The sequence below is a fragment of the Cryptomeria japonica genome, chromosome 9, assembly GCF_030272615.1.
Source record: "Cryptomeria japonica chromosome 9, Sugi_1.0, whole genome shotgun sequence".
NCBI lineage: Eukaryota > Viridiplantae > Streptophyta > Pinopsida > Cupressales > Cupressaceae > Cryptomeria > Cryptomeria japonica.
In genome coordinates, this window is record NC_081413.1 from 302,362,239 (window position 1) to 302,378,943 (window position 16,705).

General features: G+C 35.2%; 1 protein-coding gene across 1 annotated transcript in view; it reads right to left on the bottom strand.

Annotated features, from left to right (window-relative positions):
• Window positions 1-7,898: 7,898 nt before the first annotated feature.
• Window positions 7,899-16,705, bottom strand: part of LOC131079588 (uncharacterized) — a 194,329-nt gene continuing 185,522 nt past the window's right edge. Inside the window, exons 6-7 of the mRNA XM_058017580.2 lie at window positions 8,974-9,114; window positions 7,899-8,713 (exon numbers count right to left, since the gene is read on the bottom strand). Of these exons, the coding sequence (XP_057873563.2) occupies window positions 7,931-8,713; window positions 8,974-9,114 (924 nt within the window). The 3' untranslated portion in view covers window positions 7,899-7,930. The remainder of the gene's footprint in view (window positions 8,714-8,973; window positions 9,115-16,705) is intronic.

Here is a 16,705-nt window from a genome sequence, read left to right on the forward strand (position 1 = left end):
CCCTCAAAGTATCCCACTTCCCAAACAAGGACTCCAATTGAGTCTAGATCTCATTTGGTGTGGTGCAAGAGTCGACATGAAAGATAAGATCTCAAGACATTGACATGCATAATGTCCCAAAAGTCTCATCACACATGTTAAACTACTTTCTCTTCTCAGCAACACTTGTAGGCTCAAGTTCCATACACATGATCACCCTGCATAACCCATGTTTCTTCTAATCGGTCTCTATTTTTTTTCCAGCTATAGTAGTTGAATGGATTGAGGGAAGTAACATGATTTGAAACCATGGTAAATGAATGAAAAAAAGTATAGAAATGAACCAATATAGTAGTATAGACCCTCTCAATGCAAAGAATCTCCCCTTGATCTCAAAAAATACCTACTTTACACATTTCCACGAAAGAAACTGCAATTGCTCGCATATTGATGAAATGGCAGATGATCTATAAGTTTTGAGACTCTCAACATGATGGCAATGTTCCTTTGAACATGAACGTAGCAAATTTGGAGCTCTGATACAATATTGGAGTTATTGATTCAACCCCACAAGCCCAACAATCACTTGCAAGAAAAACACTTGTGACAAATGGAGATCAAGCAATATAGATTTTCTCAACAACCTGAGAATTGTATTGATGCACAAACTATTGTGATTACAATGAATGAATGAATCCTTATAGAAAAAATGAATGAAACTTTAGTTGCAAACCCTAGGGAAATATTAAATTAGCTAGTGCTAAGTGTACACATCATAATGAATGAGACAACATGAGCTATTATTAGCCTAATTTAACAAAGGAAAAAGAACTCCTAAGTTTAACTTAAGTAAATAATGTAATAAGGACCTAATTAAATAATCCATTAGGTGATATTCTAATTAATCTAACAACTTCTCTTTCTACACCATCTTTCACCTCATATATATGAGAAAAATCCTATTCACGTACAAAATTCTCCTTTTTAATTATCTATATAGGCAATCCAAGTTGGACACAAATTACTCATTATTGGCACCACTCCTTCCCCTCCCATTGAATCCCCTTTATGAACCTTCTTTAAATGACCCTTCTATTCTTCAAAATAAATAGGACAAAACTTTCACACTCATTGTTGATCATCTTAATCATTTCCTAATACTTCTCGTAAAGTCTAATTTAATCACTTTTCCATCTAACATTTAAGAAACCTCCTAAATATGAGAATTGACTAATTATTTCTTATGCTTATTGTAGAATGTAAGGCTATGCTAACAAATAATATAAAGCTTTAAAGAGAAAAATATGAAAATTATTGATAAGGGTGTCATCACCATATCTTCTTATGATATTTTCTTCACTTCATTTAATGATAATAATGTTGATTTAGTAGATTAACCTAAAATAGTACATGACACATTTTCATATATGATACACATGATGACCATTAGCCTCTTGATATGCTTATAGATACACAAGGTACTACTAAACATGTTATATCTTCTTCATCTCCTATGGATTCTCTTGTTCCTCACATTGAGATCCTTCCCTTGTTTCCTATGGGTTGATTTTGTTTTCACATGATGATGTCATATGCTAGCATGACCTTTTATTTTCTCAATGTGTCCTCTTATAATACAATTCACTTCTTATGCTTTCATGATATGATCAATTAGATTCATTTATTTTTCCGTGTTCCTTCACATATGTCCTACTTTACTATGCATCATTTCTTTTCCTACAATAGTCATATGCTAGCATGAATTCCTTCCTCTTTTGGTGTTCAACATGACATTGCTATACTTTCCTACACCATGCTTATGTTACTCTAACCACAAATTCCTCTTCTATTACTACTTTTGGCCTCCTCTAATAGGGTATATTCCCATTTCTATTGTTGTGGGAAACACTTATTTTTTTCACCTTTCTTATATGATGACATACATTGCCACATTTCCTTCCTATCCATCTACTCGTAAAATTGATTGTATCCTCTAGGATATAATCAATTTAGGTTGACGCATATACTCTACTCCATTCATCAAATGATTATAGATAACCAACTTTGTGGTCCCTAAGACTATTTGTGTGATCCCTAAACCAATTGTTTTGATCCCTACACCCTATTATCCCAATTTAATTTGAGTCTAGCCTAACTGCCTTTGTACCTCTTACATTTTTGGTTTATTTTTTCTCACTATTATTTATATTCGCACTTTTCCTATTTTCCTATCCCAATTTCAATCCAAATCATGTGTCGATTTCTTTTCCTATGTTCTTGTTAGACTCTCATTTATCCTCCTAGCCAATTGAGTTCACTAAAAATGTACATAGATATGCATGTCCTACAAATGAGGAGCATGCAACAAAAAGAAGAGAAAAAAAGTAAATGCACTAGCATAAATATTTATGTAATTTACTTGAGCATACTATAATTTGCACAATCATTTTAGTGTCCACATCCTTGGCATGCTTATGAATCCTCTAGCCAATTCCTTAGTCTAAAAACTCATACTCAATGTTCCTTTGTATCCAACCTCATTCGATATCTTTCCTACTCATTTATTTGACTTTTTCAAAAATTCTCGTCTACTTAGAAAATTAATGCGATTGTTGTAGTGACTTTGTCATGACTACAATTATAGTAGCATCAATGCATTTTGAACAAGTTTAAAGTGGGTAAAGGTTACTTCTTGTGCTATCTTTCATTCTTGAATGTCAATGGGTGTGCAAATTTCATAAATATCCTATTTCAAACTTCATTATGTATCTTCTCTCTCTAATTGAATTTTCTAAAAGCTACTTATGAATTTCCTCACATTTGAATTGTGATTTTTTGGATATTCCCTTCTATAAGTATTATGAAGCTCAACTCATCCATTATTGTAATCCTTCCAAAACTTTCAAATTTCTTCCATTACTATTGCTAACCTGTTGTTTATCCACTTCCAAACCCTATAATCTTACACTCCTCTCCATTACCAAAACCTTAGCACCTTGGGGAATCCTCTATTTGCTTCATCTCTTTCAATACACCAAAGCACCACCACTCATTGTAGAAAGTTAGGATTTTTAATCATTTAGTATATCTATTTTCCAATGCTTTTGTACTTTAGGTCAACATACACTTCCAATCTTCCATTGGCTATACATTAAGATTAAAAGACACCACCCAAAACACCGAGGTAGTCCCTCATGCAACATCAATTTTTCATGTCCATCATGCAAACTTCAACCTCAATAAATCTCAACTATATCAACTCCAAAACTTGCAAGCATGACAACACCCAAATGTTTATGATGACAAACATAGAATATCTTGTCTTTGTACTCAAAGGTCATTACAATGTTGTAACTATCACTACTAGAATAGTCTATACTAAAATCTACAACTTTTGAGTAATGTTGTAGTTTCTTCTATTTCTATATGCTTCATGTTTTCAGTAATGGGTCACTATCAGACTAGCATGGCCATGAATACGCTATAATAGTCTCCACTACACTATTATTTATTTGTCTTGAAGTTATTCCTAATAATCTATACATTATTATTCCAGCCTTCCACCACTTTTGTTGATCTCTTAATGCTCCAAATGATGAACTAGGGGTGTTGTTATGTCCTCCTTTGTCATTTCCAATATCATAGCTAATTTTTTTATATAAAACTTAACTATGGTATTGTTTAGTTAGTACAATGTTTCACTACAATATTGTTTCTTTCCTCTATGCTTAATGAAGTAAACGAACATATTAGTTTAAATAATAAATGCGTAATTACAATAAATAAACCCAAAATTTATTCTATAGAAAATATAATAATTATAATAACTACACATAAAAGGAATGAATACCATCAACCATTGCATCCATATATTCATAGTTGATAGGCATCATAACTCACATAGCATTGTTCACATTACATTCACTTAATGAAGGTGTAATTTATTTCCTACCTTTGGGCATCCCCCCAATCTATAGTTTTGCCAACATTGTAGTAGGATCCACCACCTTACCCATGTCAACATGTCTTGTTTTGTCTACCATGTCCTCGTATACTTATGTTCCTTGACAAATGGGTGTATTGGCCCGTTAAGTGAGATCCATCTATAACCCACTACTATGTTGTTTATTAGTGATTATTGTTGTCTCTTTGCCTCTTTTGGATCATAGATTGGGGCTCCCTATTCCTTGTTCTCCTTGCAATGATGATGGTCATGCCTTAGTATACTTGGATGCCAACAATTATCACTATATTTGATAATTTTGTGCATCTTCAATGCCTCGTACTTGCATTCCTCTCAAGAAGGTAATTAAGTGGAATAAAATGTTGAGTAACTTGTAGATGAGAGAAGACAAATTCTAAATAAAACACAAGGAAAATGAGAAATTCTTTGTTGAGTTTGTTGGTAATAAAATCAAATGAGTATAAAGAGTTATCAATTTAATAGAAAAGGGGAAGGCCTGAAAAAGACTCGTGAATACCAAAAGCAAAATGCTAACAAAATATTGTGTGAAGTTTACCTCAGCTGGAATTTAAAGTATCTCACTCAATATCAAATTTCCAAAGCAGTGTAATGCAAGAGCAACCCTACACAAACAAATCATCCTACATTTTGGATGTAATGATTTTTCACGTCTTTCCTTCGCGTTTCACTATTCCCATTCAGATTGAAACTTTGAGTAGAAGTCTAGTTTAATTGGTTTAATGGGTATATTGCACTTCTCCAATGCAAACTTTTACTTTTTTGCAATCAAAGTAACTTATGCACAATCATTAGTTCACACTTTTGTGAGTTATGCAAAACAATATTCTATTTGCCTTGTATCCTACCAAGTACGTGATTGGAGCAACTCATTCAAGCCTAAACATCCTTGGCATGTCCTTACACCTTTTCTAAATAATGTCCGTGATTTACAATATCCAAAGTCATATCCACAATACAAGAAATTTAGAGTTGGATTTGAACTCGTCATCCAATCATTGTATTGCTTAACTACTTTGCAGCTTGCATAACATTACATATATGTAAAAAAATGTGAAATGCAACCCCTTAGATTGAATCCACTAATGTCATTGCCAACACTTTGCCCCCGTTTAACATGTACAAACTTCAAAATCTAGGAAACATTGTTAAATAATGTGAGCTTCATCATAATCATAAACCATGATGGTAGGTGATCGATAACCTTTAAAGTTTGGATTCAAACAAATGTAATTAAAGTAGCATTTTAATTGTCTTATAGCTTAGATCAATGGCTTGGTAAAGGAAGAATGATAACATAATGATCAAAGATGTAGGCAATGTAGAACATTCCAAAGGAGGATAAGATTCAACTAGCTTTGCAGCTACTTACAGTTGCTTCTAAATCTATATTTAATTGTGTATATCTTTATCATTTCAAATGATGATTTGTACCTTACCACACCATCACATATGGGTTGTTTGCAACAAATTCTTGCAAGCAAATGGAAGGGTGCCAAAAGGAATTATTATTATTTTGGAACGACGGAAAAGAGGGGGAGGGACCTGGTGGGGGAGGACCTGGTGTTGGGGGGTGATGAGGATGATAATGGAAGGGGAACAAGGAGATGGGACCAGAGAGACATGAAGTGTCTAATCCATCTAAAAAATGTGTTAGAGGCAATCTGGAAAGGAAGAGAACAAGCTTGCTACTAACTTAAAAATATGAGTGATCAGATAAATGTCCAAATTCTAAGAACACCTAGTAAGCCATGTTTGGAGTGTATTTGAGATGGAACAATAAAGCAATTTTGATAAGTTCTTTGTTTAAAGTATCTCCTATCCATTTATGTAAGCTTACGAAATTGAAGCTTCTTGGATTGAATTTTGAAATTGTGCTATTTGTTGTCTCTACTCTAGGTTGTCTTGTCGATAGTTGTTCAACTGACTAACAACCATACCAACACACTGCCCTATTTAATAAAATGATATGATTGATTAATTGAGATGATATTGGCCATCTTAATCATCAGTAAAGAAATTATGTTGCCACATGGAGGATCTATAATTTGTCCTTGTTCCTCTAAAGATGTTCCTTTTCAGGAAAACAACAATGTATTTCTGTTAGATTATTGAACTTCATTCAGCTGCTCTGCATGAAACGTCCAAGGTAATTCCATTGACAATGCTCGATTCAGTATTATGGGATCTTTAACATTGAAACATCCTACCAATATTGACCTAGCGCTTTTATTACATGATATCATGGAGTACTTAGATTTCTCTTCTTTGACACAATATAAATTCCTTAAGCTGTTGATCAGATCCACTTACCATTTTCAGGAAAGTATGTGTAAGTAGAAACAGTGGGACTCCTCCACACAACTTTGATTAGTTATGTCAGGCCTGCAAGCATCATCCATTTAGTCATCCATGCATGAATTTGGCCATAACATGAGTGACTAAATCCCTTCACTATTCCTACGAAGGTTGGAACTTCAGTGGGAAGCTCAATTTTGGAGGGAAATTTATACATTTTCTCACTTACTCTTCAATGGAGTATTGATAAAAGACTAGTGTCATTTTCTTGTTCATTCTTTTTACTCAAGCGTGCTGAGAAGTTGTAAGAATGACTTCTAGATTCTAGACTGCCCTGCGCTCTACCAATCAGAATAGATGTGCCATTTGCAAACTGACTGGATTTGTCCATCTTTCTCCTTCAGGTACTGGCAGTAGACCATACATTTGATTATCCACTTTAGGTTTACAATAATTATAGTAGATTTATACACCTAAACTCCAAAGAGACGTAGAAAGTCTTGGGATTGGCAGTTTGTCTGAACTCAAGATAGTCCATGTCTTCTTCGAGCTTACATAGGTAAATTTGAAGATAATTATATTAGAGATGGTTATTGATTTCCAAACTGTTAAGTTATTGATGTTGTGAGGTTCGAAGGAGAACATGTATCAAATGAACATGAAAATGCATGGTGAATAATAAATATGATAGATACGTTAATGAAGGATATTTGTTTTGCGACGGCATTGTGCCTCCTGTGCAGGACCCTGTAATCTCTGTCCTTCAAGGCAATTTCTAAGGCATAATAATCATTTTCTCATACATATGTGGTGATTGGTGAAGCCACAAGAAGATCTCCCTATTTGCAAGGGGGTATTGTATAGCATTGTAGCACTGACCATGGAGGAGATTCTTTAGGAGGGGTCTGGCAGCCAATGTATGTTAAACCATAGATAATTCTAATCATTGTTTTCCCTTGATTGAGTAGGTGTCATAGCATATAAATCCCAAAATGCAAGTTTCTTGTCTTCGTGTGCTTGTAACTAGTGCACTAGATTTTGCAAATGCAAAATTAACTAAAGATGAACTGTGATTTTATATTTGCAAATACCTAGGTGAAAGCATCTCATGATACACCTCAAACCACATAAATATTTAAATGAAGAACCAATAAAAAGTGAATTCACCTGCTGAGAAACAGAAGGCTCCATGATCCTTTCTATGGCTTAAACTTACAATATTTATACGTCTAGTCTTGATGCTACAAAATAATAAATTAACATTATGAACACAAACATAACCAGTCCTTGACATTCGGAATAAAAATGTCAGTAAAGGTCACATTTCAAAATCTGAAAAAAAGATCATGTATAATTTTGAATTATAACTTTTCTGCACAGTGAATTTAATGTTGTCAGAAATTAGGGTTCAGAGTTATTTCACCAAAAGGAGAACTAAAATTCTATAAGGATAATGAAATAACTCATATCAATCTCCAAAACAAATTATTTTACCATACAGGCATTCGGGAAGAGTCTTGATCATTCGAAAGTATAAAAAATATCACATCAAAGGAAATGATGACTAGGAATGAACTGCACATATACAGGGAAGCCTTTACATTTGCTACTCTTCCAAATTAACTAAAGGAAATGTAAGAATCCAAGAAATAGAATGGGACAAACCCTGCCTTATTTATTTATATCTGTATCTCCATTTGTTTTACAACTTGAAAATAGACTACACACATTCTGTTTGTCAGGATTTTTGTTGCCAAGTAATATATTTTCCAGTATTTCCATTGCACCCTTTGAATTGTTCAGGAGACCTGTAGGAGGAGTTTTCTTGTTTCCATCCCTCAAATACTCACTGCAGCACATTTCTTGTGCCACTTTATGTTCTCTGGGAGTACAATTAGCATCTAAAACCCTATCTGCTGCAGCAAATGCAGTTGAAATAAATGTGGGTACCCTGACTAATCCACGTGTAAGCAAACTAGCTTCATGGTCAGCTACTGGGGCCAATGCATTGAAGGCAGCCCTGTGGGCAGAAAGGAAACCATCATTTCCATCATCATCTTTCAGGAGATCATCAAATCTGTTGTACTCTAGGAATGAAGAATTGCCAGAAACCCATGAACTAGTTTCATTTTTCCTTGGCATATGCTGCTCCTTTCTAATTAAAGTCCCAAAACATTCATTAGAAGTTGCTTTGCCTGAATTTAAAATTGCTGAGTTGGCTACTTTTTTTTCATACACCTGCTGATCGTTTTCCATGGACGAATTGGAAGGCTTTAGAGGATTTAAATTTACAGACTGATTTCCAACAGATATTGTGCTGTGAACTTCAGACTTCTGCAGGCTATTTGAAGAAATCTGTTGGATAGTATTTTGAAGACTATCCAACTCACATAAATCTTGTTTTCCTAGTTCATTTTGCTTCAGAACCTTCTCCAACTCATTTACTGTAATTTGCTGAAATAATACACACCCAGTAACAATTAACCATGTGTGAAAAGTGAAGTCTAAATATAAATAGATCCTACTTATCAAAAAGAATATGCTGGATAGCTAGTCTCAATAAGAATCATTAATATAAATTTGAAATGCTCCCCGGAACAAAGTAATGAGGTCCTAACTATATGTTAAATATGATTATCATTTCTTCTATTTGACCATTTGAGCAAGGTTACTCTCCGTAACAATGAAATGTCTACAACTTAACAGAAAAATACCTTGTGAGAGAACCGGCATGCATCCTGATCCAAACAACCAGCCTCTGTATGGTAAAATTTGCATGGGAATGTTGAAAGATCATGTGAAAATGGGCATTCATCCCCTTTCAAACAACAATTATTGACATGATACTTGCATATCTGTGTACAGGAAAAAGATAAAAAGCAAATAAGAATGAAGCAGTTTGTGTTGACTAATCATTGGATGGATTCAAAAACTTGCTAAGTTTGTAGAAAACATTAACTACTCCCATTTTGAAAGGTAAACATGAAGAGCCAGAGAAATGTCTATGAAATAGATTTGCACCAAAGACAAGAATAAATAACTCTTTGCGAGTTCTTGAAACACCCATCAGAGCAAACATAAAAATTCATATCCCAGTATAGGAAGCGTTTATGCATTCTTGAAACCAACAAAAGTAGCCAAAGTGGGGGCTACAGTTCAATTTAAATATAAAACACTATCTTATCTACTGGAATTTCTTTTCTTTTAATTTCTGAATTTTCTTCTTTTAAAAGACATTAAACATAACCAAATTAAAAGTAAAATAAAGGTCAAAATTGAGTCTAAACTAAACTGAGCTATTGTTAAGAAATCAATCACATTTATTAGCTAGGCTTGTTTCACATTAGTTCATTTTTCTTAACTTCATACATGGCCAAGAATCAATATAGGAACTTAACTGCCATTTGAATCTGTTATTTCAATTAATAGAAAGAACCGAAAAATGGAATTTATTCAGTGTCTGCAAACAAATATGGCAGTGACTTCTGAGGAAGAGTATAAGCTCTCATTCAACTGAATCATCAACCTAGTTTAAGGCAGATGCTACAGGAATGAAGCATTGTGGCTAATAAAGAAAGCAAGATTCACATTTTTAAAGGTCCTTTCCATTGATGTATTACTATTAACCATTGCAAATATTCCTAGTTAGTTTGTAGTTATCATTGAATCTTGAGATGAGTTAAAGGAAACCCATTTATCATTCACACATTATCCAAAAGATGAATAAAAATATACCTTGACTAAATCCAGTTAGGTTCGACATCCTAAACATTGCCAAGGAAATCCTTGGCTGCAGTTCCAACTGATGCCGAATCTGATCATTAAAGAAAGACAAATGAACTGCTATGTACCTTTTATTCTGCTTTTAAGACTTTTGGATAAGAGAAATAGTTCCCAGACACCATAAATAGTCAAGATAAAAATAGTGATTGTTGGAAACCCCATACGTTATTTTATGTTTAGCTAATGCAGAGATATTATCCTTATCTGCAAAAGTTGCAAAAAGGAGGATTCCACACTATTTAAAGGTACAGACAGACAGGCAGATAGAGACAAATATATAAATAATCCATACTGATGGTGATTATTAAATGCAAACATAACTCAATGGATAGGTATTCCAAAACATAAAAAAATCAAAGCTCTTAGATCAGTGCAACAAAGATAAGATAATTAATACATAAATGGGCTGAAAGACTCTTTGATCAATGCAAAAAAGATGTGATAATTAATATATAAATGGGGTTATAGAATCAGCTGCTGAGAGTAATGCAGAAGTCATTGTAAGTGAAAGGTTTAGGTAAAAGAGAAAGTAGGCAAATGAAAGGAGCTTGTAGACTACTGAAATCCTTCACTACCAATGCAACAGTATAAAATAGGAATAATAGTATGTAACAGAAACGATTGTATGAGAATATCAAAATTGACACTTTATTCAAGGTAGTGTTTAGTTACACAGAAAGCAGTACAGGAAGGCTTGTACATAAATCAGCACACTTCCCCGACTGCAGAATTTCCTTTTCAAAGAGCCAACTGTTGTTGCTAAGACAACAACTCTTGGGTTAACTAATTACAACCATTTACTAACTTACTTCCTTTAGCTAATAACTAAATTGAAATAACAAAACAAGTGAGCTTTCCATGTATTAACATAACATAAAGTTATACTGTTTACATTATCCCCCAAAAAAGAAAGGTCACAGTCCCAACCAACAAGCCCAAACACAATTTGGAACAATCATACAAAAATCCAGGGTAAATATCCCCAAGACTATTTCACTCCAGCCAAGTATTTGTAGATATCCTCCATCCTCCAATTCAGGTGATGGGTTGTGCTAACCACTCATTCTCTGGAGCTCTTAATTATATGGAGTTGGACAACCTCCTAAAGATTTCCCCTTAACATGTTCCTTCTCAGCTGCGGTCTCAGACACCCTGACCTTTAACTGAGCCACTTCTTGTTCAGTGCAGCAAGTTTAGCAGCTTGGGCCTGTTTGTTGAGTCAACTTTTCTTCAAACCAAAGCCTTCGTTGATTTGTCTCTTTCTACAAGGTTCCATTAGCCATAGCAACTTGCTTCTTCATATGCCTTTCATTGTTCACACTTGCTGGTGTGCAACATGAGGTATTGGTACATGATGTAAGGAACCTTACTAATTCTAAGACAATTTTTTTGCACTTATTCCTGAGTTAACAGTTAGGTATTTTATCAAACACTTGGTCTGCAATTTCTTGTTAAGGTTTTCCAACTGAAATTGGTTTAACTCTCATTTCAGCAGATAACAACATTTACATCTGACATATGCCATCGCCCACTCCACAAGGTATAGTCCATGGCTCACAATGATAAATATTGGCATTGGAAATGCTCCCATGTCCCTTCTGGGACTGATCGATCAGCTATATGGAGCCCAGAACCCAGAAACCACCTCAGAAACCCATATGCTGGTCCCAAAGTGACAATCACCAACCACATCAGCTGCAACACCACGAACCTGAAAGGATAGGAGTGCAATGTCCACAAAGCATAAACATTAAGTTCAAGTCTGCAAGACCATATCATCAAATGCGGAGGAATGGGGAGCATTCTTCCAAACAGTCATCATTGTATATTTCTGTGCCAACATACTTCAACAAATTTCCAGGGACCAAAATATCCTAGAAACATCAACTTCTCACTCAAACAATCTAATCCTCATTATGATATCTTTGCCATCAGACACATTGTCAGCATCATCAACTGTATCAACACATCATATTAAGTATAGATATCAAACACCAAGAAGGTGGACATCCACAAACCACCTACAACCAATATTCATTTGTTCTTTATATCAATCTCTTCATACCAGTCATACAAATCATAATGACAACAATTGACAATCAGCTGCCAACAATCTCCTCATACATTGATAATCATGAACATACAACATCATTACTACTTCAGCAATTGCAACAATTCTCTATCCAACCAATCACCATATCATCAATAACAACAATCAAACACAACATATATAGTCAAACATTAGGTTGATATCAATGACAACACAGATTGCCAACAATCTCCCCCTTTGTCATTGATGGCAACACTTACTGATGCATACATAATGCAATGTTCTCTCCTTTCATATTTGCATTCTCTCCCCCTTTCATCAGTATCCAATATGTGTCCCCCTTGGACAAATATTGGTATGCATTCTCTCTCCCTTTGACATCTAGGACAAAGGGCGTGTGTCTTTACCTCATTTTGCATTCATATTCTTCTACATTGTCTCTGATCTGAATTCTTCCCTTTCAACAGCAACTAACCAACTATTTGCTCCCCTGAGAGCAGCAATCAACATCAATCCAGGAGAGAAAGGATGAACCTTGAAATTCTCCCCCTGGATAGATGCACCAACATATGCATCTAGTTAGGAGGGGCAACAACCCCGAGCTTCTATCCAATATACTCAAAAGTATCTTTTGAAAGTGCGTTAGTGAATATATCTACAATCTGATCCTTAGTGGCCACGTACTCCAATCTGACTTTCTTCTCTGCAACTTTCTCCTTACGGAAATGGCACCGGAAAGAAACGTGTTTTGGTTCTTGAATACATCACCGGATTTGTCATGTTCTCATGTTCCCGCCTCAAAAGAGCCTTTTATCATGATTAGAAAGGACAGTATAAGCAAGCAAACAAATAATTGTAAGAAGCAGCAATAAAGACTAACAGCAAAAATTGTTAATTAAGTTGGAATAATAAGCAATTAAGATAACTAAAGATATTAATGATTTATAAGGAGGTGCGATCAAGGAAAGGAAACAAGTGATTAGTCAGCAATTAGATAAGAAGCATGCCTCCTCACATAAAACACCTCCCTTCAAATGGTTAAGGGGATACAAATAGAGAAGGTTGCGGTGAAAGGAAGGCATGTAATGTTCCATTACGTGAATTCTTAGGAATGAGGGAGTATTAACTAACACTTTAATCACAGGTGACTTCTTTCTAAGTAATTAACACAAAACCTTGAAATAGATAGTAGTAGATACCACTTATAATAAGAATGATAAGTTATGATCTGCTATATGAATATATCTATTTCTCTAAGTTGATGCAACTGGTATCTGAAACAATATATAATCTGCAACTATTATTTGGTTACAATGAATATGATATTCAGAATTTGTAGTATATGATCCTTATCAATTCGATAAGATCTAATATCTTTGCTATGTTTGATATGACGGTGGGAACTATGCAATGACTGTGTTCTGATCTATACTATGGAGATACCTTTCTGCTGTTTCTGATACAACTATAAACTTATGCTGTCAGTCTTCTCTCTGTCACTCATAGTGATGATGATTAATTGCTGTGTCTGATTATTCCTTTGAAGTTTGCAAATAAAGGTGCTGTTCCTGATTGTTGACTTCTAATCCGTGCAACCTGAATATGCCAAAGAGAGATGCTCGGTTTGAGAAGATCCAAATATGGATAGAAGTAAATAACAAACAATATTCGATGCCTTGAATGAATGATAGGAATGTCTTCTTATATCTGCATTCTTGAATGATAAGTCACTTAGTAGAGATATGTCCCATGTCCCTTCAAACTCGCCACTCTTCATAACAGCTATTAATCGTTTCTTTCATTATTATTTTGGTCATCGGTTACACTTTGCATTCTTTCACTATGATTCACACTTGTAATCACTGATGCCTCCTCATAACTTAATCAGAATATAATATCGTGCCTCTTCATTAATATTAATTCCATCGGTAATGATATCTATTATCGATTATACTTATGTTGCTACTAATAATTAGTTAGTTAAATCGATATGCTTGGTTAAGGGATACCAACCACTTAGTCTCTGTTAACTATATTGCTGTTTAATGATTCTTATGACTTGCTAACATCATCTTCTTTGCTATCGCTTTACCTCGTACAAGTTGCTGTTTACTAATTCTTATTGTTGTCAATAACATCGATTACCTTAGCCAAGTAGGCTTTATCGACCATCCTCTATCTCAATAGATATTGCCTATGTCGTTGTCTTATCATTAATATTAATCAAAGCTTGACTTAGTCGATTCTCTTGTAAACAAGTTCAACCTGCATATTATATATTGTTTGATATTTTGAACGGTATATATATTAATCTCTAATCATAGACAATCGGGCCATTATGATCATGATGCTGGATGATTAATCTGTTTATCGTGCATCATCTTTTACTGTTGCTTGTAATCATCTTCAATCATGTATGAATCATATCAATCTTTATGTTATGATTATCTATCGATCTTCTCGAGTCTTTGAGATGAAAGTTCCATCTATAATTGATCTGCTTATAATGGTGTAATCATTGTTCTATCTGGTATTGTTGTGACGTATTCACACATCACCCCATTGCAAATGGGGACCCCTGCTTTTTGCCTTCTGGGGTGTGTTTTTAGGTCTTTTAGGGTTTTGTCTTTTAGCCTTTGCTTTTCGAGTGTCACCAGGGGGATCACTAGGATGGCAAGCTTTGCTTGAGCTGAGGTGAGTCTTTGGGGCCCGAGAATTAGGGTTTCTTTGAAATTCTTCCTTAGGGCCTGGTTTTGATCTTGTTGCTAATTGTGTCCTACTTGGTGAATGAGTATCATTCTTGAAGGTCCGAGCTAGGTCAAGTTGGTGAGTGATGAAGTCTGGAATGTCATCCTGATCTTCAAATGCCCTGAAATTTGGCGAAGTCTGGAATGTCCTGATTCTGAAATTTGACTAAGTCTGGAAAACTGAAGAATCCTCCAAAAACTAGATTTTGCAATATAACTCCTGGAGGTCCGAAACCACTCTCAAACATCTTGGAAGTATATATGGAATATAACTTAAAGTATAAGAAATGTCACTTATACTTAAATGTTATATTCCATAAAATGATCCTGACGGAGAGTCCAAAATGTCAAATTTCGCTCCTGACCCTTCCAAAGGGTCCAAAGCGAATTTTGCTCCTGACCCTTCCAAAGGGTCCAGAGCGAAATTCTCCATAAGACATTCTACTTTGACCAAAACCTAGAACTAACGCATTCCCAGGCTTGAATGAAGGTAAAAGCGCTTGTTTGAATGAAGAAATGTGAAAATGAAGTCAGGATCTTGCCCAAGAATAGGGATTTCGCTCCTGACCCTTCCAAAGGGTCCAAAGCGAAAATCCTTGAAGACCTCAAATTCTCACTTATCAAGGCCAAATTTCTAGTTCCTAAGGCATGTTTGGAGGTATTTTTGAATGTTCTAGCCTTGTCAAGATTGAAAGATGAAGGATTTTAGTCAAGAAGATGAATTTCGCTCCTGACCCTTCCAGAGGATCCAGAGCGAAATTCTTGAAAACTCTCATTTTTCCCTTGGCTAAAGTCAGGATCTTGATGGAGATGCTTGAAGAAGGATCTATATTTTCCTCTCAAAGAGAATTGGAGTTGAAAAGGTCAAGAATCAAGCCCAAAACATGATTTTCGCTCCTAACCCTTCCAAAAGGTCCAGAGCGAAAATCTTGGTAGCTCTCATTTCCTTCCCAATTTTGGCTAAGTGTTGCTTTCTAGGGCATGTTGGGGGATGAATTGGTATGTTCTTGCCTTGAGATGGAGTTGATTGATTTTGAAGAACAAGATTTTGGCCTAAAGGAGAATTTCGCTCCTGACCCTTCCAAAGGGTCTAGAGCGAAATTCATCATAAACTTCATTTGCTACCTTGTTTGACCTCGAAACCTTCTTCCTCAGGTGGAAAATGATCTAAGTTTGCTTCTTGAAGTGATTTGAAGTTTGAAAAGTGAGTAATCTAGCCTAGAATGAGATTTTCGCTCCTGACCCTTCCAAAGGTTTCAGAGCGAAAATCCTCCTAGACCTCATTTCCTTCCCTATTTGACCAAATTTTGATTTGCAAAGCATGTTGAAAGGGAAAATGGACATGATCTTGCCTTTGAGAGTGTTTGATAGCATTGAGGAATGAGGGTTTTAGCCAAGAAAGGAATTTTCGCTCCTGGCCCTTCCAAAGGGTCCAGGGTGAAATTCCTTACAAGCCTACTTTTTGACCTTTCTTAGGCTTAAAACCTTGTTCCTAGGGCGAAGAGAGATGAGATTTTACCTTGCAATGAAGTTTCAAGTTGAAAGAATGATGATTTTTGGTCAAGAATGAGATTTTACCTTGCAATGAAGTTTCAAGTTGAAAGAATGATGATTTTTGGTCAAGAATGAGATTTTTCGCTCCTGACCCTTCCAAAGGGTCCAGAGCGAATTTTCTCAAAACCTATCTTTTCCCTCAAATTTATGCCAAATCTAGTGTGGGTCAAGATTAGAGGTGTCTTTAGGCATGTCCTTGAATGGTCAATAATTATCAAGTTTGAAGGAATTAAGCCAAATGATGAAAATCGCTCCTGACCCTTCCAAAGGGTCCAGGGCGAAAATTCTTCAAACACCTATTTTCCCTTGCAA